At 46.7% G+C, this 25,136-nt stretch overlaps 1 protein-coding gene across 2 annotated transcripts in view; it reads right to left on the bottom strand.

Annotated features, from left to right (window-relative positions):
* The window catches only part of VANGL1 (VANGL planar cell polarity protein 1), a 43,496-nt gene that overhangs the window by 6,501 nt on the left and 11,859 nt on the right, over positions 1-25,136 (bottom strand). For both annotated transcript variants that reach the window (XM_061454110.1, XM_061454109.1), the window contains exons 4-7: positions 23,215-23,822; positions 5,671-5,804; positions 2,215-2,347; positions 23-257 (exon numbers count right to left, since the gene is read on the bottom strand). In XM_061454110.1, the coding sequence (XP_061310094.1) occupies positions 23-257; positions 2,215-2,347; positions 5,671-5,804; positions 23,215-23,822 (1,110 nt within the window). The remainder of the gene's footprint in view (positions 1-22; positions 258-2,214; positions 2,348-5,670; positions 5,805-23,214; positions 23,823-25,136) is intronic.

Here is a 25,136-nt window from a genome sequence, read left to right as displayed (position 1 = left end):
GCACTGTTAAAGAAAGCACTACCTTTGGTGTCATGTTATTGGTGATGCAGAAGGACAAGTGTTGCAAGATGCTCTCCATGCTGTGGTACTGTTGCTGGCGGGTGGTGCGAAGGTACTTCTGCAGAGCTCTTGCCATGGAGGGGAAGATTGCCTGGGCTGCTTCTCGGGGGTCCATCATCTCTCCTGGAGCTTTCTGCTGTTCCTCTGCCTGGAGGCGTTTGATGTGAGTGAAAGCCTCCTCTACTGCAACCACAAGCCTGCAGAAGGAAAATCAGGATAGCAGGAGTCATAATGAGAGAAGTAGGTTAAGCTGTGGTTAAGCCAGAGCCTGGGAGTCAGGACATGCAAGCTCCTATTCCCATCTTTGCTACTGAGTCACTGCCTCCCATCTGAACAGTAGACAGCAGCTTTCTTTCCTTGACCAGCAATTGAGGGCCATAAACCACAATTAAGGCTTTAAAGCCTGACTGTTGTACTTGGTTCTGCCAGCACAGCATAAACGTCAGTTACATGATTCAAACAAGACACAGCTGCCGTTGCATCTAATGCATGTCTTTGGAAACAACAGTTCCAGCATACAGGACTGCAGGGTGAAGCATAAGGATGGGCAAGCAGTCAGGAAGAAGCTGGCTATAAACCAGCATGACCCAGGACACAGGCTGCTCACAGAATCCGTGGTCTCAAGCTGCAGTGCTCTGGCATACACCAGCCAGGTACAGAGACTGTGCTGCTGACTGATGGCTCTGCACCCCCACTCAACAGTGATAGGGCTCCCCCCTCAACACCTAACACTGCAGCTAGAGGCACCCTCTGCAAGCCACTCCTGTGTTGGCACAGGTGAGCAAACACCAAGACCACTGCATAAAAAGGCAAACAGATGGTATACAACACTTGCAAGTTAGCCCAGAACTAAGAACAAGTGAGGGGCTATGCTGCAGCTAGCAAGGAAAAAGCAATGATAGTAGAAGAATCACCCAACTAAACTCTTTTGCCCCTCCTGACAGGACTTGCATCACACTAGATTTCCATTCAAGTCACCAACTACTCTCCACACTGCCCTCAATACCCACAGCATCTTAAAGCCAGGGGAAGCTGCCTCACAACCAGCACAGGTACAGAGTACCACATTCAGAGTGTATATAAGGAACAGCACAAGAAACCGTGACCCCTTCCCAGGTTGTGGGGAAGAGGAGACTGGGAATCAGTTTCTAATCTCTTCACATATATTTGTTGCAGCTCTGACCTTCACCTTTGAAACATCTGGCCTGATCTTCTAGTGACTGATGGGCTTTGTCTGACTAAGCATATGTTCTAACCAAACTCAGCAAGCAGGGGAGATGTGGCCCACTTGGGATGTTACACAGCACAGAAAGGAAAGTTTTAGTTCCTATTGCTCTGAGGCTGCAAGACAGCCTAAAAGACAGTTGTTACAGAGCACAGGGCAGCCCAAAGCAGGCTAGAGGACACACACTATGACAGCACTTTCCCATTGAAATATAAACTGCCAAAAGAAAACACAAACCAAGCCAGCTCCTTCCAGTTACAGCACATTGCTTCCAAACACAGCTCAGTTCAGGGGTGCCTGTCCGTAAGCAACTTGCCTTAAACTGTTAGGTATGTTAACTACAAACTGTAATTAGGCTCCAGAGCAAATAGAGGCACTATCTCGGGTCACGTCAACAATGCATCAGCTCTGCAGCCTAAGTATGACTGCAAGAAAACAAACCTATGGCCCAAAATAACATCTAACTACTTCTGGTCATATCTTTCCTCCACACCTCATTGAAGGGGGCAGTCAAATTGCCCCTTTTAGTAGTGTGCCAACACAAATATTCTCCTCACCTAGGAACAGGCAACACCAAGCACTCTATGGAGCCTGTCCCTGGATTACTTGAGCTGAGACAACAAGCCTGGGCATGGGGGAAAACAATGGGATTTCCTACAGCAAGTAACCACAGATTTCTCAAGCACTGGACTGTTCCCTAATCCATGACACTGCATTAGCTTATCTGCACAATATACACGAGCTCTGTTTTATGTATGCTCCTCAGACAATCCCAGTTACAAGCTGTCACCATCCCTTATGCATCTGGATTTCATACGCTTCTTCGCTGTGACAGATTTACAGCCAACCCCTGGCCCCTTAAATCAGAGGCTCCTGTGAGGCTTGGCAATCCCCACATGGCTGAGCCTCACAGGAGGGGATGGCTTTACCTTGCACGGCGCTTTCTCACTCGCCGCTCATGGTCAGCCTCTTCGTAGTAGAGCTCGTTGTGACTGGAGTCCCTGCGACGAGCCGCAGCCGCAATCATGGCACGGGACTGCCCTGATGCATTGTTCCCTGGGCCTTGGAGAGGCAAGGACAGACCAAAAAAAGGTGGTGTTACTGCCACAGGACTGGGGCTGGGACAGACCAGTGCCCCACAGCATCTGTCAAGTGCTCTGTGGCTCCAGCCTTCCCAGCTGAAGCTATAAACCCTTCCCCAGTCCTCGGGAGCTCTGGCAGAAACCCTGCTAGGCAGCATAGGCTTAGAGAGGGAGCTTTGACACGTGGATAAGGGAAGTTAGTTGGGATGACACATACACAAAGGCAGAGGTGAGGTGCACATGCCAAGGATGCAACTTACCACCCATTATATATGTTTTCAGTTTGAAGGCAAGAGCAGCTGGAACATACCACATTTCAGCAACAAGACAGTGCGAGCGCACAAGAATTGAGGAGTTGGAAAGAGGAGAAAGACAAACACAAGAGCATCATGAGACATGGAGATGAATGAACAAAAGCCAAACTCCAGACACTTACGCGCAGGAAGGAAAACCAGGATGCAGGGTCACCTTTAGATAAAGCATAGGCTTTCCCAGAAGGGCAGATGCTGTCAGAGCAGCAGCATTCCTGCACTAGAGCAGGCTGGGGTCTATGTGTGTAGCAGTTTCTCATGGCACTCTGAGCACACCTGCCTTACAGCTTCTGTTGCTGTTAACAGATCATTCACAGGCACAGCAACAGGGAAGCTGCAATTTGCTCTGTAACACCCACTTTAAGTGACAGAGCTGTCTACTGCATTACCTTAACTAGTGACCTTAAAATACAGTAGTAGGTTCTTCAGCTCCCCCATGAAGCTCACAGCTCTGGCTGTTCAGGCAGAGAGGCAAAAAAATGTTGCCCCATAAGCCTACCAACCCTTCTATCTAAAGATGGCTCTGCCCAGAGGGGGAAATGAAGAAGTCTTGGACTGCATTCAAACCACCAAAAGCTGCTTTTCTGACTAAGTGCTCTGAAGGCCCCCACTCTCAACAGGCAGTGGTTAAGACCAATCAGTTGCATGGACATGCTTAAAATTGTTCTACTCATGCAAGGGCAACTCTTTGGTTTCTTTCCTAAAAAGCACAAAGCACATTCCAGGACAGAAGCCTGAAGTTCACTCAGCATGGGAAGGACAAGCATTCACACAGACAGCTTCTTGAAGGGGCTAAACACTTCAGACTGACAGCCCTGAAATGGAGGATGTGACTCAAGGGAGATACTAGCTCCCAGTTTGGGATTACAACTGTAATTTGCTTTGTTGGCTATGCCCAGTGATGAAAATCCTGTTTTTGAAGGTGAGCCTCCCCACTCTGTACAAGAGAGATTACAGCAAGACTTTTTCCTTCCTGGCTGCTCCAGTATCAAAGACAAAAGCTGCCAACAAATTAGGCTGCCTTAATAGCATTACTGTCTTTTCACATGCAAGGCATAAGAGACTGTCAGGATGCCAGGGTAAGCTGCAGCCAGAACTACAGTCTGCTTCATCAAATGGATGGGAATCTTCTTAAAGATGTGCCTCTAAGCCTGAGATTTCCACATCTGCAAAGGCAGCGGCACTGCACAAAGAATGCTACTGCCCCACAAGGGAAAGGCACAGATTTTCAGGCCCTGGCAGGGTCATGAGCTTGCCACTTGGAAAGGCCTGCCAGCCACTTGTAGAGCTTCCTTCTAGCTCCTTCTCTTCCAACAAAGCCTGTGAGCTATCAGCTCCTAAGGTACTACACTATCAGACCGACAGTTTTACTTCTGAGCTTGGGCGTCCCAACATCCCAGCAGGTGCTGCAGAACAGAGACCCTGCCACATCCCAAAGAGATGTGCTGCATCAGAGGGGAAGACAAGCCAGCTACCAGCCAGAATGGCACATCCTGCAGCCAGCCTGGTGGGGCACTGGGTGTGAATGGTATGCACCTTTGGGATCCGGAAGCCCTCACCTTACACACAGCAGCCTCACCGAGAGCCAGATGGAATGAAAGAGTACAGAACAAGTCTGCTTGCTTCCCCTCTCCAACTCAATTTGTTCTCTCTCATCTTTGAGCTTCCTCATTCCAGGCAGCAGGGGACACACTATGGGCAAGACTGCCCTCTCCCTCCCCTCTGCTTCCCACTTCCTCTGTCAGGATGGGGACATCTTGCTGTAAGGATCTAAATAAACCTCCAATTAATTTTCTAGATCAGGAGTGCTCCATCAGGTTTGGGGAAACATTTAGAATAAGGTCTTGGAAACATCAGAAGTCACCAAAATGAAATAAATACATTTAAAACCTAATCTACACAAAAAACCCTCAACCCACACCCATAAGGCGCTGAAACTTAGTTGAAGGCAAAACAATCACGTCCCATGTTTTTCCACGGGACATCCTTCATGTTTCAGTCTCCACACCCTGCATGCAGAGCCACCTTTCCAGCTAACCCCCTTTCCCAGCTCTAAAAGCCTTTCAATACTAACAAATTAATGGGCAGGATGAGCCTTACCACATTTTGCCACAAGATTTCAGTCACCCTTCACCATAAAAGCTTCCCTCTACAGCTTCAGCTTTTCTATCAGAGGAATGTGTACTTTTATAAAGGCTGTGATAGCTGAGCATACCCTGTTTATCAAGCCTAGCTTTCATTGATAGGGTTTAAGAGTGCCAAATGATTTAAGTCCAGTTTTTACTGCTTTGAGTGGCCACAGGGATCCACCCACCCATCCATCCATCCATCCACAGGCCTCTTTAAAGCCCAGAAGCTTGAAACAGGTTTGTTGAATGGCAAAGCTCAAAGGGGATAGTTATCTGTGTCTGAATTTCCATGAACTGCTTAGTGTCAGGATGACTTAGGAGCACAGCCATGCATAAGCCAGGCATAGCTAATTTAGTGCTAAAGCTGCAGGCTGACAAGCGTTGCTTTCAGTGGCAACTGCTGCTTACACAGTTGCTTTTCTTCCCACATTGGTATCAACCTTCTTCGCTTTCCTGAAGGCTGCCTGTGGAAGCATCACAATAAACCACTGGGGAACTCATTTAGGTTAAAAGTTGTGTTTATTGTACTATCGCAACCAAGGAGATGGCCCAAGAGCGACAAAAAGCAGAGGCTGTCTAAAACAAGCAGTGGTGCCAAAAAGTACTTGTCAAGCCACATGATTATAAAGCCTGACCCAAAACTTGGCCACTTCGCCTGGCAAAAACAAAAGCCGTATTGAGGGCTAAACACATCTGTAAAGTCATGGGGAACTGGCAAACTCGGCACTGTTAGGAAGATTTCCAGCAAGAGACAAGGATTTGGCAAAGCAAAAAGGTGAGAATGTGTGCATAACAAAGCATAAAGCCAACCCAGCCCTTCCCCATCCCACCCAGTCTCAGAAACTGCATTTTACCTCACCTACCATCAACATTGTAGACTTTCAGGCCAGCCATGTGCTTGGCTGCACGGGATTTGGAGGCTGTTAGTAAGGCTGGGTTGTAGACTGTGAAATCTCTGTAGTAGTTTTCCAGGACCACCAGTGCAGCTCGCTGGATGCTAGGGACAGAGAGAACAAACAAAATACAAGACAAAGCCCCCTAAAATGCAACAAGTTCTTTTGTTTCCTTAAAATAAATGAAAAGGATAATAATAAAAAAGAAATAGCCACATTAATTGGGTTAGGATTGTCACACCCACAGAATTGTGCAATAAACAGAATATTAGTTAACCCTGGGACCTGAAATTTGACTTGAAATGCACAATAAATGTGCCCTCACCTCATGAGGAAGATGACAGGAAACCCCTAAACAAGGGCAGCACAGATTGAAGCACTAGGCTGCCTGCAGTATGGGAAATACAGAACAAGAGTTCAGCCTGCCTTGGCTGTGAGGCTGAAGCTCAGAGCACCACCACGCAGGTTCTGCTGTAGCTGGCCAGCCTAGATGGAGGGACCAGCTCGGGATGGATGCTTTTCCCTTTGAGTCATTTCCAGCCGCACCTCAGAGCTCCTCCATGAGAGCATTGACAAGAGTCCAAATCTCTCCAGCAAGATAAGATCACTGCCTGAGGAGTGTGGCTTCGGGAGAAGGGATTACCTCAGTTTTGCTTGTTAAATCCCAGGAAGGAGAGAATGGGCAGCAGTGACACTCCCTCCATCCCTTTGAAGGGATGCCTCTACATAACATGATGACACACGGGAGCAAAACAGCACACATGCCAGCAGCAGGAAAGGCTCAACCCAGAGGTATCTTCCTTTGCAATCATTTCAATAACAGAGGTGTCTGTAGGCACTGCTACCAACAAATAGGACAGTATTGCAGAACAAGGCACAGCTATGGTGTTTAGAAATGCCAACACACACAAACGGGATCCAGGACATGGCTCTCTCCACGCTGCTCTGGCTCCATGCCCCAGTGTGGTCTGGCTGGCAGTAGTGTCCTGAGCAAGTCACCAAGATCAGCCATTCAGTCAGCTGGAGTTTGCCAAGAATCCACATTTCATTTTGAACCCACAAATATTATAAAGGGAACTGCCAACATGTTTGTTGCCAGTTAATTGTAAAGTTCACACTTAGCAACAAAGCAACCGAGTATTCTCACACATGTTACAACATAGGAAGAAAATATTACAAGGATGGGAACGTGGGAAAAGAAGGCATCGGCAAATTAAGACCTAAATTCAATCCTCAGCACTACGACTGATTCAAGGCACACTCCCAGAGGAGCAATTTCAATTTTCCTGTGCCTGGTGCTAATATTAAACTTTTGCATCACACCCCAGTGATTTAAACACCACACACGCACCCTCTGCCACTGATCAGTGAATTAAGTGTAGATTCCAGCCCATTCACCAGATCCTGAGAAAGAAGAACAAACCCAGACTTGTTCAGTTTACTTTCAGCAGCCAGTATTAAGGTACAGTACCATATATTTTGTTAGCTGTATAACCTTAAGATGACTAATCCAGCTTTTGAAGCAAATTCTTCAGGACTGTTTGGATGCAGGTTTCTTCTGCATCCAGCTAAAGCATCTTGAAGAAGCTTTATCTTTACCTTCGTATTTCCTCATAGCAGGTTCATCAAAAGCAACTCCACTGAAGCACTCAGCTGTTGATATGCAATAAAAAGGCACTATTTAACCAAGGAAATAACTTCCCTTTCATGAAGTACAAACTGACCGACTGCCACACACACATAGGCGCTAACAGAACAAATGAAAGGCAGTTTATTCCTCCCTGCCAAACTTGTGATTTCTACTGTGAATTTGCTGCCGCTTAAAAACAAAATATCATAAAAGAAGTCATGTGGCAACAGCACATTTTCCCCTTTCTGACTGCATTCAAACATGACCAAGTTTTTCCACGTCCACTTCCCAGGAAGGCAAAGCTCCACTGAGTTTCATCCCAAACCACAATGTCTGAAAAACCAAGACTAACCAAAATCAACAAGATAAAAATGAAACAGTTTTACTCTGCTAATACAGTGTCCTCATTCCAGACAGTACTGAGACTTCCATCCCAGCAGAGGGAAATGAAGGTTCTCCATTGACTTCCTAGCTCTATCAGGATAAAGCAAAATGCATCACAGGAGAGAATAACTTACTTTAATACACACACTTTTTCCCTGGACACCAGAGTCTGTTATCATCAGGATGCCAGCTTTCCCCACCCACTACTACCCCCTTCCATCTCCTAAATAACCTACTCCACTAATTCATTGTCACATCCACTCAAAATCTAAACACAATAAAGCTTTTACATTGCAATAACTGCCCTGAAAATTGAAAGCCTAGCTATTTATTGACAATGCAAATCCAGTACAGGCTCAGGCCCACATAAGAGATACCCCAAATGACAGAGAGGGTCTGCTTTCTAGGGAGAGAATTGTAAGTAGACATTAGTTTCCTAAACTTGTAGCAGCCTATTTGTGTCTCCCTAAGTATGGGGTCATCCTAAGCACCGCAGGTTATGGAGATGGCTATACTGTGACTCTGCAAATTCTCTTTTGAAGAAAAAGGAAAAAAAAAAAAATGAAGAGAAGATGCTGCAGACAAGAAAATTAGAAGGGTCACAATAATTAGCAAGAGAGGAGAAGGCTGAATCAGAGCCTTCTGAGCTGCATTGCTCAACCTTTTCAGCCACATCAAGGGAAAGCCTCACCCTGCAGAGCTCAGGACAGCCAGCCCTGCCCCATAAGGAGCTGCAAAGCAACAAGAACCCCCCCACCCCCCCAAACAGGCAGAGCCATCCCAAGCATAGCAGAAAGGGACCTAAATTGTACAACACAATGTGCAAGGAGGAAGGCAATCACAAGCCAACAGCCATCCAGAGCAGCCCTGCGGAGCAATAGTCTCACAGTTTGTGAGCAAAGCAAAATGCTGTGGAAGGCTGCTGTCTCCTCACAGAAATTCAGGGGGTTTGGGACTTTCCACTGCAGGGCAGACCCTGGCTTGGCAAGCAAGGTGAACTGACTGCAGCAGGCCTCCTCTTCACACACACCCCAGCTCCAATGGGAACGGGAACTGGCAGCCTTCCCGGCCCCCGCTTTTGGAAGCTCTTCCCTTGGAGCAGGGTCTAAGAGCTCAGCACAATGTCAGTAACTGCATTCATTCCCCCACACTTCAGCAAACGGAGGCTTCCCTTGCCTTTATGACTTTAAAGGAATGGGGAGGAACAGGAAGAAAGTGAAAGTTTCAGTACTTCATTGCCTGCTTGGAGAAGGTCAGAGCGAGGACCTTCCCCATGTCCTAGGAAGAAGATCATATCAAGACAAAAAAGCATTTTCATGCAACAGTTCAGACTCAAAACCTTCAACCGGAGGGGAAAAAAACCCTCTCATACAGGCCAGTAGCCTATTGGAAACCCAGTTTTCCTTGTAGGCTGTACCAGTCAGGTTCTCTGTGTTTGTTGCTTTGCATTTTTTGCAGTTGGAGGGTCAGTTTTGTTTTGTTCTAAATGATCATCACCACTACCCTGGAGAAGGCAGTGTCACAGCACGCTGCCAAGAGGGAAAGCAAACAAGCAGACCCCATGGGGTACCTCAGTGGCATTTGGCAGCAGAGTCCTTTACAAACAGTAATGAATTAACTTGTACAGGGCATCCAAGGAAGTGGAGGAGGGGAATACGGGACACAAAGGCAGCAACTGTTGCCAATTCTTTTCTCTTGGAAGGTAAGTTGGGAACAGTTTTGCCTGAATACTTGCTCCTACGTGGGATTTTGATACCTCAGGTCTTGCTGTACTCTAGCTCATTCTGGCTTTGTATTTGCCTTCTGTGACATGGCTACACCAATACTGACTTCGGCTTTTTTAGAGGATTTCCAGGAAAACAAGCCAATGCCATACTGAAGCAAAGCACAAAGAAAGAAGCTTGTTTATATAATCAAAATGCTGGCTTTGGGCCCTGCTGGTTTCTAGGAAAAGGGATTTGAATCTTCTGAAATGATGAGGAAGGGTTAGTGAGAAAGAATATAATAAGAAAAATAAAAGAAAGAGATTGAAGCCACACCTTGACACCCAAAGTTGCCATTGGACATACTAGAGACCATCATTCACGTGGTTTTAGCAGCTTTGTGCCTTCCTGCTAAGCTATAAATGTAGCCTGTCACGGTGCCATACCAACCATGATGTAGACACTGCTGATTGTCCAAGGCATCATGGTTTTGTAACAGATAAAAGTACACATATAGAAAGAGCTGTTTGCTGCCAAAGCACTTACTTCTCTATAGATGCAAATCCTGCATCAGAGTTTAGGGTGACCCGCACACCTAAAACCCACAGGGATAGTCAGAGAGGCCTGATTAGTGCTGTGTTAACTGAAGGCTGAGGAAGCCTGGGGTTATTTAATACAATGATTCCAACACAGATGCCACTCCTCCAACAACACTTTTTACTAATGTTTTTCAAAACAGACAGCATCCAAACAAGCCAAGCTCTCTGGGCACACAAAATACATACCACAGCCAGTCAGGAAGCGCTGGCACCTCAAAGAGAAGCTGAGCAAGGATTGCATGCAAGAAACTTCCACAGAGAGTCAGCTCTGCCTCCATGGCTCTCTCTAGCCTACAGCTGTATCAAGCTTAACTACTGTAAGAGATGCTGAGGTCTCCTGGAGTGCTGCGCTGCTCACCCACAGCACTCTGTACTCCCCTAGCACTGTTGCCAGCTCACACCCAATGGGCTCAGGAAACTCCTGTGCCTCCCCAGAAGCACCTCCTTCCCTGAAAACCCCTTTACTTCACATACTCTTTTGCTAGACACAGAGGTGGGGCTCAAGCTCCTGGTCCTTCACCACACTTGACTGCTCTACTTGACTGCTCTTCCAATGCAAAGTCACCAGGACTGAAACCTCAGAAATAGAACTGGAAATAACTGAAACAAAAATGCTTCCCACACCAACACCCCTGCTGAGAACAGTTGCCGAAGGGATTTCTAACATCCTTCTAACACAGACTTGCTACCCTGGTCTGGCTACCATAGTAAGGTATGATGCCCAGATGCTCCCCATGCAGCATGGCCACATCAGGGTCCATCTCCTGTAAGCTGACAGAGCACAAGTGATTTGGTACTCACTGTCCTTTCCAAGCAGAAAAGCTCCCAAGAGAACAGAGGTCACACAGAAGAGCTTTGCAGTGCCAGCAGTAGCACCAATGCCTTAGCTACAGCTTTGTCCTCTCCAGTAAACAGAGCCAGAGTCAGATCTCAGTACAGATGCCAAGACAAGGAACTCCTTCGGCAGCTGTGGCCAAACAAGCAAAGGAGAAAAATGCCTTTTGAGTGTTGTAACTACAACAGCATTTCAGGTAGGTAGTGGGAAGAGAACAAGGCCACAGCCCCTAGGAACAGGAAAACCACACTTTCTTGTCAGACAACCACAACTGAAGTCTCTGCTCAGCTAAAACAAGGAAACGCAATCCTCACCCTCCCTGCAACAGGCACCGAGTGACCAGGATGCAGAGAGTTTGTTTTAGATACCCAATTTCTGGCATTTGGTCAGCCTGGGAAGAGAGTTTGCAGGGTCAAACCTTTACTGGAGAAGGGAAGGAAACCTCAGTGCAGTAAAATCAAAGAACAGGAATTTAAGTGTGCCCCCATCCATCTGAACAGCTGTCACATGAATGTTTTAAGGAGGGCACCAGCCCAGTTTCTAGGTACAGATCTCCCCTTTTCTGCCCTGCGTGGTCCAAGACACTGTGCTCACGAACACACACTATGCCAAGTCTTCTGGTTTGTGAGACAAAAAGCAGAACCAACATACCAACTAAGCAATAGAGTAGTTAATCCCTGATGCAGGAGGGATTTCAACATACAGGTTTTCTGACTGAAAGGATGAGTCTAGGATTCATTTTCAGGTTGGGGTTTGTTTGCCTTTCACAACAGCAGCCTAGCCAAAACCATCCAATATAGGCGAAAGGAAAACAGACCCCGCAAGTCTACCGCTGTATTTTCCATTCTATAGGGAAGATAAGCTCAGAGTAAGGAAATGGGAGCTTTAAAAAGGAGGATATAACCAAGCTTCCATGTGAGGAGGAAAGAAATCCACTCCTTTATTTCAAAGGAAACAAACAACCTACTTATTTAAGCCTCCCTGAAGAACCCTATAAAAGTATTCCCAGGCCAGTACTCAAAAGATGCTGCTACAGAAGTGCAGAAAGCTCAGTTTTAGCAAGCAGCTACAAAACCCCAGTAAACCCACAGGCATGCTCCCATTGCAATTCCCTTTCTAGAAAACTTCCCAGCCTGACAGTTCAATAAGTTAACTGGGCCTTAAGGTCCCAGCACCTTTATCAGTAGAACTTCAAATGTTGCTGAATGCTTTCCCAGCAGCCGCACTGCCTTTGCCTCCACTTCCCACAACTGAAGGTGGCAGTTAGTATCACTAACTAGGACAAAAACCTAAGCTACTAATGGCAATATACAGTGAGGAGGAAGAGGAGGAGAAGACAATCCTCTCAAAGTGATCCAAAAGGGCAAATAACATGGTTTACCAGGAAAAGACAGTCACTGTGGTGAGGTCAGATACTATGACAGCACCACACTTCCTCAGCAACACAGTGAACATCTCATTTCACGCTACACAGTGCCAAGGGAAGCAAATATCACAAGGACACTTGTTACCACCCCTGACATCATATTCAACAGATAGAAAATGCAATAAGAAATCAGCTGCAAAAGCCTAACATGCATTTTAGAAGCAATGGAAGTACCAGAACACCAGAAGAGCTTTCCATGGGAGGCAGGGGACTCTTTTCACAAGGAAAGACTTAAGCTCGTGCTGAGCCAAAGCTTCTTTCCAGGCTCACTGTATGCAATTCTAGGATGCCTTACTGCAGTGGGTCAGCCTAGGTAACCAGGAAGGCTGTCTTTAGGCCCCTCATGGAACAGCAAAGGGGAGTTTGCTAGTATGTGGCAAAGGTATGCTGCACTGATTATCTCAGCCCGGCCACTGGGATGGGTACATGAGCACACAACAAGAGCAGCTTCAGGGACTGCATCTGAAAGAGCAGCTTGTGAAAGCCTGGACATGAGGCATGCCAAACCTCTCCCCAGAAGGCTGAGGATACGGAGCAGGCTCCAAAGCAAACCACTAGTATCCTCCTACACTAAGACCACCTCTCCAAGAGGAACACTGTGTGTGGGAGCTGTTTTCAAGCACTTACCATGCAGATACCCAGAAGAACCACTAAATCCAAACAGTACAGCTCATGGATTAGCCAGTGGACAACAGCAGCTTTCAAGCACTAACAGCCTGGGCTGGATTTCAACCAGTTCCTCAGACACCAATAACCACATGCAGATGCCCCAACAGCTCTCAAACTAAAGACATCAACTTCCCTTTGATCATATATCACACATGCAAACCTTCTCATCAAGCAGAAAGGGAGTTCTTGCTACCAGCACCTCCCTGCCCCAGGGTCTGCTGCAATGCACAGAAGAAAGATGAGAGCAAAGGAGCCACGTATCTGCCATGTCCCAGACACCCACAGTGAACCAAACCAACGTCTGGCCAGACATCCAACACCACAAGCCCAACCCAGCACCCTCAGGAGCCAGGAGCAGTTGAATTGGATCTGGAAAGCAGCAGCTACTGGATCCACAACCTACAGCTCAGAAATTGGGCCTAGTGAATATACTAACTTGTTTATTTAGGGGAAAATAAAAAAAAACAACAACTACCATCTGCTCACACTGAAGCAAAACCAAAGCTGTGAAAGGTTTCCTTTATTTACCGAGCAAATTGGCAGGTTGGGAAGAAAGGCAGTGAGAGAAGAGCACAAAGCCGCAGCTTAAATGAAAAGATGATGGTAAGATGCTGATATTGAGATGTCCCCACAAACCTGGACAGCATGGTAGATACAGGCACAGCAGACACACATGGGTGAAGAGCAAGCAGGGGCAAGATAGCTTCCTGGGGCACAAGTGCTGCATCCAGTTACCAACAGCCCAAGTAGGCTCCATTTGTCTGCACCAACTCAACACAGACCTGGGACCAATCTGAGAGTCAGGGATGCTGCTGCAGTAGATCTTACAGTTAACATCTCCACAGCTGAGCAGACTATTGAGGCCAAAGAGCCCTGTGGAAGGAGACCTGCATAAACACTGCCGGGGATGAAGCATTCACAACTTCCTTGGGCAGACTGTTCCAGTGCCTCACTACTCTCACAGTGAAGAGCTTCTTCCTCATATCTAAGCTGAACTTCCCCTGTTTCAGTTTGAACCTATCACCTCCTATCCTATTACTACAGTCCCTAATGAGTCTCTCTCCAGCATCCTTGTAGCCCCCTTCAGATACTGGAAGCTGCTCTGAGGTCTCCACACAGCTTCTCTTCTCCAGGCTGAACAGCCCCAGTGTTCTCAGCCTGGCTTCAGAGAGGAGGTGCTCCAGCCCCTAATCGTCCTCGTGGCCTCCTCTGGACTTGCTCCAACAGCTCTATGCCCTTCTTATGTTGGGGACACAGAACTCTCACAGCTGGAGATACGACTCTACACCAAGCCCCCAGCAATAAGCTGCCATTCACAATGATAATGCTGTGTCCAGCTCTGCACCTTAAGGAACATGGCTTGGGCCATGAGATGTCCCTCTCACTTGGGCCACCAGCTGGTCCCCTTTAGGCCTGCTGGGGACAGGAGAAGCAAGGACTTGAGTCTCTGCTATCCTCAAGCCCAGCAGAGGAGCACACTTTAGCAAACATGCACCATCAAGGAGTGCTCCTGCACTGCAATGCACAATCTATCTCCTCATGCTGACAGTGGCAGGATTGCTTTCAGTGAAACCATCACTGCCATGAGAGGATGCTGTTCTGCCTCTTTCCCTCTGCCCCATCTCACCTTTCTTCTGCCACCAGAAGCCTCTGTAACCCTTAAGCAAAGGAAGGGCAGTTAAAATGCCTGCAGAAATTGAGCTGGGCTAAATAATCCAGTAAGGAAGATACACACACAAACTATAAAGCTACATAAATAATAAGGAGATATAAATTGCCAGTTCTGCTATCAAGATCCCTGTCCAACCAGACACGACTTCTCTGAGAGGGGTAAGGGAGGATAAGGAAGGATCAGACCATTGACAGGATGGATATTTTTCAGCAGCATTAGTTTAAGAAGTGACAAACTATGATCATACATTTACATCATTGACGGTGCACTGAGTATTTATGAGGAAGGCTTCAAAAGTTGAGGTTATATTTAGAATTTAAGGAGTCTCAAGCAAGTCAGAGGGGACAACACAACACCAGGGTGTGCTTTACCTTCTGAACACAGGAGGCAGGAGCAAGAAAGAGCTCACCCTGCATGCAAGAGTGAAACAGGACCTTAGTACAGACACACAGGGGACGAAATACCAGACTCCCCCAAGCCCTAAGCTGCAGGGCACCCATAAGTCTCCAACTCAAGCTTGTACCCCTTCTCCAGCACCTAGAAACCTTGCAGCAGCCAGCAGTATATAGCTGGATTACCACTTCCAGGCCCTGGGAGTTGCAGTCCATGACAGCAGTGCATTTCCTCTCCCTCCCAGCACACATGTATGATATGCCTCTGATTAGCATGAGCATCAAAAGGAAAAAGAGATCAAAATGCAGGAACTGACAGGTATGGCAAGAAGTCTGTGAGAAGTCTGCATTTTCACAAGATAATTTATAACCTGACCATGCATCAAATAAGGCCAGAGTCTTTAGACAAGGAATTCTTCAAGTTACATCAATAGTTATGAAGTAACTGAGGGTGGGGTGGTGGTTTTTTGTTGGGTGTTGTGGGTTTTTTTTAGGTGAAAGCTAAAGGAATGCAACTTCAATTCCAAGGAAACAACAGAAACAAAGTTAAAAGCTTCTCCTGGCAGCAGAACTTTGGTGCTATAATAGGATTTTCCATTTAGCTGCTGCCACCGCCATGAAACATCAGTAACCAGCTCTTGCTCCAGCAGCAGCTTTAGCCTCTCCTAGGATCTTTCTCACAACATCTCAGAGCATTATTTCCCTGCGAGCCTACATGGTTAGGCCTGAAGAGGCAGAACCAATGCTCCACCCTAGCAGACCTTTGCACACAGAGGAGCATCCCTCTCAACAGTCCAGCATCCCTCCACCACAAAGCATCCACCACTCCAGCACGCTTTGCACAAGAGCCATCTCACCCAGCAACCCTAACAACACAGTGGCATGGTCCATGGTTCCAAGCTTAACATCAAAATTCCAGGTGCAACAAGGATGCAGCTGACCCTCCACCAGGACTTTGGGAGCACAAGCTGCAGTTAGCAGCCCACAAACCTCAGCTAAGGTCCTTCCTGCTGTGCCAAGAGCCTGTTCTGCTATCAAATGGGAAATGGCTCTCCCCAAACTGTCACCTCAGGTCTCCACTTGACCTAAACTGCATAAGGGGAATTTAAGCACAGAGGTTCATTCAAGGTGAGTCAAGTTATAAGGGACAAGAATGCCCTCAGTTTTTGGGGGAACACCTAACCAAAGCCCCCTCTTTTATGACCACCCATCTCCCTATTAACTCTTTCTTATTTCTTCAGGGTAGGGTCAGGAATTAGCTTCCAGTTTTCTTGTCCATGACTCAGTTGTGCTGTACAAGAACTGTAAATCCATGATTTCTTGCACTTCTACCATGAAGTGAGCCTCCTGCTCTCCCCCAAGGGGCATAGAGCACACTTCACTCCTTTGCAGAATACTTGAATTTCAGCATTCACCACAAGAAACAGATGTCAAAGGTTGAGGGGGTGGATTTTTACTCCCCCCCCCCCCCAGCATTTGAAGATAAAAGTATCTTCATGGCCACGGAATTTGTTCAGCAGCTTCAGAAAGACCATCTGCGTCTGTGGGTGGTACACACAGGTGCTTTGGAGGGCACTGACAGCAGGGGGAAAGGAATTACATGACAAACCCCATAAGTACAGGGTATGCTGGAGGGGAAATCCCTGCAGATGAAACCAATGGCACTTCCTCCACACCATCTCTTTTGGAAGGATGGAGCCTAGCAGAGCTCCCCATCAGGGAGCAAGTAATACCGTATTGGCAAGAAGGATTAATAATTGACAGCAGGCCCTTCACTTACATAAAGGCTCGTAAACTTGTAAACTTGTAAGTATTAAGTATGCCAAAAATGTGAGACTGCTCCAGGGCATAACTCGCTCTGTGCCACTCACCACTGCTGCCTGGTGCATCTGCAGGAGCACAATACAACCAGCATCTGGGCTGTGCTCCAGGACACGCAACTCCACAGTAGAAAGGAATGGAGAGGTGGTGTATGCACAAAGGGCATTGGGTGAACAAAGATGAAGATCAAACAAAGAAGGGGAGAGGGGTAAGAAAGATGACCACAAGCACTTCAGTTCCCCGAGTTCTGTCACCTTTATCAAAAGGATGAGCAGCTCTGCATGTGAAGCCATAGAGAAACTCTTCTGAGCTTAAGAAGTCCTAAGCTGAACTTTGCTGGCAACACTGCCCCGTGCACCACCAAACAGACCCTCATAAACCAGAACAAGACACCATTCCTGTAACTCATCTGGAGTACCAAAGGAGAATCCCCTCTACTCAGCAGGGAACAGAACACGTGTTTTTCAGAGGTTACTGGAAAATTCCCTTCTGCAATTCCATGGGTAGCCTCATGGCAAGAGCCATCAGGTGAACAGCTCTCTGCAGCACCATCCTCCTGGAGGAGAGGCAGCAGGTACAGACAGGAAGGGGAAAGAAGTAGGAATGTGGTTGGAAGTCTTTTCCCATCAAGTCATTACCAGTTCAGCCCCAGGCCAGACCTTCCTTCCCTACTCCATGGCATGGGACATTTGCAGGGTGCTAATACTCAACTGCCTTTGGCAGGCAGCTGTGGACAGACTTCTGCACACTCAGGAATGGGAACATGAAGAAGCAACAGGGAAATGACGAGTTGCAAAAAGGCAGCTGTAAACACTCCATTAGGTAAAGTGCTGCTGGAAAGACACTGGTTGGAGGTCACAGGTCTGACACCTCTCAGTGCTAAAGAAGCTGCTCTGGAGCAGAGCACCCAGTTTCTTCAGGAGCTTTACAAATGCAGATGCAATTAGCACCCATTTAGCTGCCTATCCCAGAACTTCTTGGGAGGAGAGACTTATTCAATAATGGTGCTTATCGCGTTTTGTGAGGGCAGGGATGGGGGACGCTCACACAAATGCTCATCAGGGTGCCTTGCACTGAGAAAATGCATTCAGGAACAAGGCTGATTTCACACAGTCTGAAAAGTCAGGAGTCTGTGGAACATGTTATTCTAGAAGCTCCTGTAATCAAGGCAGCAGGAGAGTTAATAAGATGTTTTGCTACAAAACAAGGTAAAAACTCATCAGCTCAATCTCCTTCATCACAGTGTTTGTCACTATGGTAAGGGTTGAAGAAACCCCCAAGAGAAAGGAGGATAAGCATAACCCTTCTAATCCCTGGGAATGCAGACCAAGCAAATTGCACACAGGGTAGAGGAAGAGCACACAAGTCCAGAGTGCCTCCAGCAGGAGGTAGCTGGGCAGGTTCAGCACTGCACCAGTGTGCACCAATGCTTGCTCTGCAGCCTGACTGAACAGAGAAATAGCCTATGAGTGCATGGGATCAGTCACACTATGAACAACCAGTTGGACACACATTATTAAGTTCCACAAACCACAAGATTTCAGCAGCTCTTGCCTCAAGAGATCCAGTTTCCTAAACTCATGGTTAAGCTATGCTAGAAATCGAACCAAAGATGTTTATATGTCATAGAAGCTTTCCTCTTGAGGGGTAGGGAGACTTTAGGCCAGCATAACCTGAAGAGAAGTGTTGATACAACTCCAAGCAAGAGTGCTCTGTGCAGTTTAAATGCTGACCGGGTGTTGTTCATTATAAACATTTCACCCTTGAAAAGGGGAAACAGATTTGAGCAATACCTTGTTGTTGCAAGGTCAGATGTGCAGGACCTGCAAACACAGGCTGTAGTATGGAGCAGCTTATTCCTGCTTTTTAGTCCTCCACACACTCCCTCACTAGGGAACACAGGGACAGAGAAGGGAGCTCATCAGACTAGATCAGTAAATACTGACAGCCTAGTTTTATAAGCAGATTTATGTATATATTATGTTTTATAAGCCACAGATTCAGTAAATAAAAGACTATCAATCCAAAGCAACCAGGCCAAAAGTGGCATCAGCTTCCACTATGCCATTCCCTTTCAGAGAGCATCAACCAGCTCACCCCCCTCTGCAGAATCTGTACCCTAATTCCAAAGGCATACAGAGGCCTCCCCACTTGCTCCACAGCCATCTGTGGGGTTCATAAAGGCAAGCCCATGCCAGGAAGGACAGAAAAGCTGACTGAAGCTCTTAGTACTTCATAGAGCCCAACACATAATGAACTACTATGACTCTGCTCCTCATACCTCTACTGCAAGGATGAGCTAAAGGGAGAAAGACCCACTCTCAGTCATTTCTAACATCAGAAAACCAAGCCTACACTGGACCCCAACATTCAGTCTATGTGCAAGATCAGTAATCACCACATGTGTTTGAAGCCATTCATACTGAGTTGTCTACACTAGCAAAGCTCTAGGATAAGGAAAGTATCCACTGGAGAGGAAGGGAATACTACAGGAAAAGAGGGTTTTCTCCATCAAGATCCTTCCTACGTAGTTTCTGAGCCATCCAGAAGGTACTGAACTGTAGATAACAGGTGCCACCAGTGTCCTATCCATAGGGACAAACCAAAGCCTCAGCTCACAAAACTAGCAGCTTTTCAATTGAAAGGTCATCTACTGTTGCGCTCCCCCACCTTTGTTTCCCTTTGCTGGTGCTTTCAAAAGCCTCACTGGAACTCCCACCCAACCTCGTGCTTTTTCCCAGGCTTGACCTTTCTGGCATCTCCTCTATTCCCTGTTCTTCACTCATGTACCACCATACAGCATTCCCTCTGCATGGCAAACCTTCCTACCAGGAGCAGCAGTGAGCTGAGACTTGGCACCACGTTCACTGGGACTCCAACATAAGTTTTACCTCCCCCTTCCAGCTCCTGAATGGATGCCAAAGGGAACACTTGTTTTGGCAGTTCAAGTCTCCCAGATGAAGAGTTACAGCCAAAGTGCTGGGGGTGGGACCAAGGCAGCCTATTAAAAAGTTGATTATAATATGAATTTGGGGAGCTACTTCCAAATATGCTTACCCTCCTGGACCTAGGGCCCTTGGGGGCGGAGTGGAATCCCTAACTCAGCATTTTCAGCTTCTTTACTGGGTTTGGAGCCAGGGTGGGTGGAAAATCCTGTCTGCACCCTGCCTGGCAAAACCATGGGTTTCCAGAAGAGTGGCGGAGCTATTGTCTTCTTCCTTTCTCCTCTAGAAAGCCTGTTGTGCTCATGCTTGCATAGCCCCCTCTGCCTCATCAGAAAAGACCTAGAATTTGAAAGCTTCTACCTTGGATTAAAAGGGTCAATATCAGCAATTTTCCTGTGGAAAATCCAGAGCTACTCCAAGCGGCAACACTGATAAGATGCCACATGAGCCTTCTCACCACCAGCTTCTCTGGAGCACACTGGACTGCTGAGGAAGATTAACTCCATGAACAGCCAGGGAGGAAAATTTTGAGATATCTGAGAGCATAAAGAGGACAAAAGGCTGGGCTGAGGTTGTGATTTCAGGAGGCAGTCAGTTTGCTATACCTGTTAAAGCATGCTTCCTCCTGCCAGGTGTCAGCCCACAAACCCATCTAAGACCCCCTTAAAAGTGTAGGGGTGCGGCAAGCATGCATGGTGGTAAATGGAGAGGCCAGAGGCAGCAATAAGTAGTATATACATAGTCCATCATAACTATCCCTGCCTCTCCAGGAAACCCACAAGGCTGCTTCTCCAGTCCTTCCGACTAATCCAAACTGTCCTTGCATGCCTCTCATCAGCAGACCTCCCATTCCAGCCCCATGCCTCAGCCAGAGAGTCAACCAGAGGCAAAATGCAGCCCCTTGTGACCTGCACTGACATGTCACTGACAAGCAGGTCAATACCTGTATGGAAACTTGGCAATATTATACTGCAAAGATGTTCCAAAGTTCCCTAATTTCCCAAGTAACTCCGTTGCTTATAGCAAGACAGAGAATGAACTGTCCCTTTGTGGGGAGGCACCTGGCTACTGATCAGACCTACAGTTTCACCTTTACATTACTAAAGATGGAAAGATGCACAGGTCTCAAAACACACATCAATTACTTTATCCTCATCTGTGAGGAGCTAAAGGAAAAAGCAACACTACTTTACCATTACTACACTCCCTTGATGAGACTCTCCTGCAGCGCAAGACACTGAAGCATCTGTTTGATGCATGGTGTGGATTCAATAGGCCAAATGAAATTCCAGCCAGCTTGCCAACAAATGACAGGTTATTAATTTCCACATGTCTGATTTCACCCCAGATCTTACAACTTTTCACACCCAAGTCATTTCCAGACCTTGCTGCAAAGAGAAGTGGAGAGAACACTTTCTAATACATATGCTATTGAATATTTAGGCCCTGGTTCTCGAGCAAATTCTTTGCCTTCAATGGCAAGCCAGGCATGCAGATGCATAGCATCTTCATTCCTCTAAACACAAACCACAATCTACAACCAAACAACCAGCAAACTCTCTCAAACCAAACCTGCAGTGTTGTGTGTATATACATACATATATGCATACATGTACTGAACTTCCTGTGCAGCATTCACTTATAAGAACTGCCCTGGCACACTTCAAGGCACAAAGCTGTGGCACAGAGGAACTCTGGTAGTTATCTCTCCATGTCCGTAGTTTTAAAGGTTATGCTGGAACTGCCACTTATCACAGAGGAATTCTTAACTTAAAGTTTAATAAATCAAAGGTTTCACAAGAAAACCAACAGAGATCAGTTCATTATTTTAAACCCTGAAGGTGACCTTTCATTAAGTCAATGGGAACACTCCCATTACAGAAGAGGGACTCTTCTTCATATTTTACAGAGAAGGAAAATACAGCAGGGTCCACACCTAGTTCACCCAGAAAGCTTTTGAGTTCTTCCATTAAACCACAAACAACATTCAGGAATCAACTCCCAGCCTTGAGCTTCAACCACTAAATCTGCTTCAAAGCAATTCCATTGCTAAGCTGGTGGCTGCAGGAGACCATTCCTACATCCAATTAAACGAGCAGACACTAATCTCTCCATCTGCAACAGATATACATGCCATAGGGGTCTGGACAGGATAAACAGAACAGATGTTTAAGTGCACATACAGTCTGGGGAATCATCTTCAGTGCTCAGTGGCACAGGAACCAGGAGATTTCTAGACACAGGAACTAAGGAGATTGAGACATCTGCCCTTTCTTGTAGCTTTGCTGAGGGAAGCATTAACCTCAGCAGGAAGGTGGAAGCAAGCACGCATCATACCTACAGACATTGCACAAAGATTCCCAGATACATCTGACCCAGCAAACCAATCCATACCTATGGCAAAAAGAGCATCACACTACAAAACCAAACCAGAAACAGAGAGCTGCCAAAAAAAGAAAAAAAGCACCTATGTATGCCCCAGTACTCATTAAAAGTATTATTCCTAAATGCCTGAAGTGTTGGGAGATTTTCATTGTATCAAGGCAACTGCTTCAGCAGGGCTAAATGCTATTTCCCTCAAGCCAACACAAACCTGAAGAGCTTAGGAAAAATAGAGTCCCCAGTCACTGGAAGCAGCTTGCAAATCCCACAGTGTGGCTAAGCCCTTGAAGGCAGCCTGTCACAGCAACAGGCTTCAGAGCATGAACACCTGAACACAAGCATTTCAACCAGCTGCAAAAGGCAACTGTGTGCAAAAGGCACACACAAGATCCAAACAACAGTGCTTGATCCAACCCAAAGGATGTTTATTCTAGTCAGGTCTAGTGGAAAGTGTCCCTGCCTGTGGCAGGGGGTTGGAACTGGATGAGCTTTAAGGTCCCTTCCAACCCAAACCATTCTATAAAGCTCCTCTTGGATGCACAGAGCAGTGAGGACAAATGGATGTCTTCACCAGCATGTGAGGTTACTGAATGCTTTCTCACTCAGGACCACTTCTTCCTTCAGCCCCTGTGTCCTGGGTTCAGGCTGATAGAGGACTGATGCTCTGCATGGCCCAAAGGGCTGCTTTCAAAGCAGTGCCAGGTCTGTAGAGTCAAAGAGCTACACAAGGAGGCCTCTCCCCTCCAATCGGGAGATAGGTCAAGAAGCCCAGAGAAAGATCTTAAAAGATCTCATCAGGCTTAGCCCATTCACCAGCCTAAAGTTATGTCGACAGTTCTTTTACAGACATGCACAGGACTCCTGAAGGAAGAACATCCCCTCCAATACTCACAGAGGGAAAGAGAGGTTCAGTTGGGTAACTTTGGAGAGGCTCCAGGACTGCCCTGGGGAAGATTCAGAAACCAGCAATATCACGTGTTCAAAAGCACTCGATGCTGCATGCTACAGCACAGCCACACTTATACACACCACTGGACTTCAAGGGCTTGTACCTACCTCAAGTGCCCCAAGCTGTAGTAGCGTGACTCTCCATCCGTTGACCGAACCACCTTGACAGCAAACATGGGCTGCAGCTGCCGTAGCTCCAGCAGCACAATGGCCAGGTAGTGAATGAAGAGCAGAGCATCCACCAGCGACACGGCGTACTGCACTATGCCCTGGTAGTTGGTGTCCTTCGAGTCCAAGATGCGAACGCCGTAAAAGAGCCAGTAGGAAAACACAAAAAGGAAGATGAGGACCAACAGAAGGGCCCGAAACACAAACACCCTGGGGATATCTGCCTTAGGCTGGCGGAAAAAAAGAGCCCAGGTCCCTATCAGAAGAATGAGGAGTTTAAACGCCACAGAGATGAACAGTCCCTCACAGACAGTACCACACGGCTCCAGATCATCCCGCCACAGGATCTGGGGTAACAGAATGAAGGCGATGGGGGTAAGGAAGACAAGGAGTCCGAGAACAGCTGCCACTGTTAAGCCCAGGTAACGTTTGCAGTCCAACCCAACGCTGTCCTCCAGATCCTTACTGATCCGGGCAATGTCCTCCTGGGAAATACTGTGCTCAGAGGTGCCTGTGATTGCTGTCGTGGTCTCACCCCAGTTGTCATCCTGAGGGATGAAGAGATAAAGAAAAAACATACTGAAACAATTAGGTTACTCCTTCCAGGTCTTCCATTTTTCTTGCCTGGAAACAGACTTGAGTCCCAGAAAAACACAGCAAAAGCAACACCTTCAATATACTGAATAATCAGCCCTGAAAATTAACAAAGCTTTGGAAACAACAGCAACTTGTCCAAACCAGTGACTACACACATTAGGTGTTTAAAAACCTGTAAGTGTAGAGCAGGTAGCTCAGCTTGCTATGCCACTCACTGTACCCCAGAGGTACCTCTTCCAGCACATTTAACAAGTAATACCACGTAACTCTTGGAAACTGGAGTCATCATCAGTTCCCATGTGCAGGGCAAGGACTAGCACTATTCCAGCCCACAAATTCTATGGTGCAAGTACACCACAGAAGCACCTGGAAGGGAAATCATCATTTTAGTTGTTGTTGCGCAATCAAAAACATGTTCACACATTATTTCTCATCCGTAACAGAAGCAAGTTCCTCCACTTTGTTTTCTTTTACTATCCTCTAAGGTTGTGCTGCCCTCAATAGCTGCCATTCTAATAGAAGTTGAATTAAACCAACAAATAGTGGTCACAGAGGATATTTTCAGGTATGGGGCTTTAAATTTAGAAGATCCTAGACTACCAATGATATTAGTGTCCATTACACTGTCAGAAGCCACTCAGCCACAAAGCAGCTTACCTGAAATGCAATCACCATACAGTCAAGCTTCAGATTACATTATGTTTTCCAAAAGTCTCATTTCTTCCCTAGCTAATACCAGAGCCAGTTCTCCCATCCTACAATGCCTCCAATTGCTTCTTCCTGGTGCTGGCACAGCCAAAGAGTTACACTAACATGTATGGATTTGACTCAGAGCTGCTGCTGGAGTGACTCATGAACATGAAGTCTCCCAATGGTTCCCATAAATACACACCAAACAGCAGCAATACACGCACTTTGCTGCTTGACACCTTTGCAGCTGCAAACACTCATTCAGAAGCAGGTGTTCTGCTCTTTCTCCTACCCTTCTGTGTCCATCTACCTGCAGCCCGTGTCATTAATAGGATTTACACCTTCCCCAGACTTCTGCAGCTAAATGTACTGATGGAACTTGTTATAAAGAAAGAGGCATTATTTTAAACTTTTATTCACTTCTTTAAAAGCATCAGAGGAAAGAGTCTTCAAGTATCTTTGGGAAAGGAGTTGACAGAGGCAGCACAACTACTTTGAACAACTCCAGGGATTTAACTTCTAATGCACTCCAAGACATGAATACCTCCCATGCCTAGAGCAGTAGGGTTTTCAGA

The sequence above is a fragment of the Pezoporus flaviventris genome, unplaced genomic scaffold, assembly GCF_033815535.1.
Source record: "Pezoporus flaviventris isolate CSIRO_AGI_PZ_B2104156 unplaced genomic scaffold, CSIRO_AGI_Pfla_v1 ptg000015l, whole genome shotgun sequence".
Classification (NCBI taxonomy): Eukaryota; Metazoa; Chordata; class Aves; order Psittaciformes; family Psittacidae; genus Pezoporus; species Pezoporus flaviventris.
The sequence above is the reverse complement of the archived record's forward strand: the minus strand, read 5'-3'. Positions and strand labels throughout refer to the sequence as shown.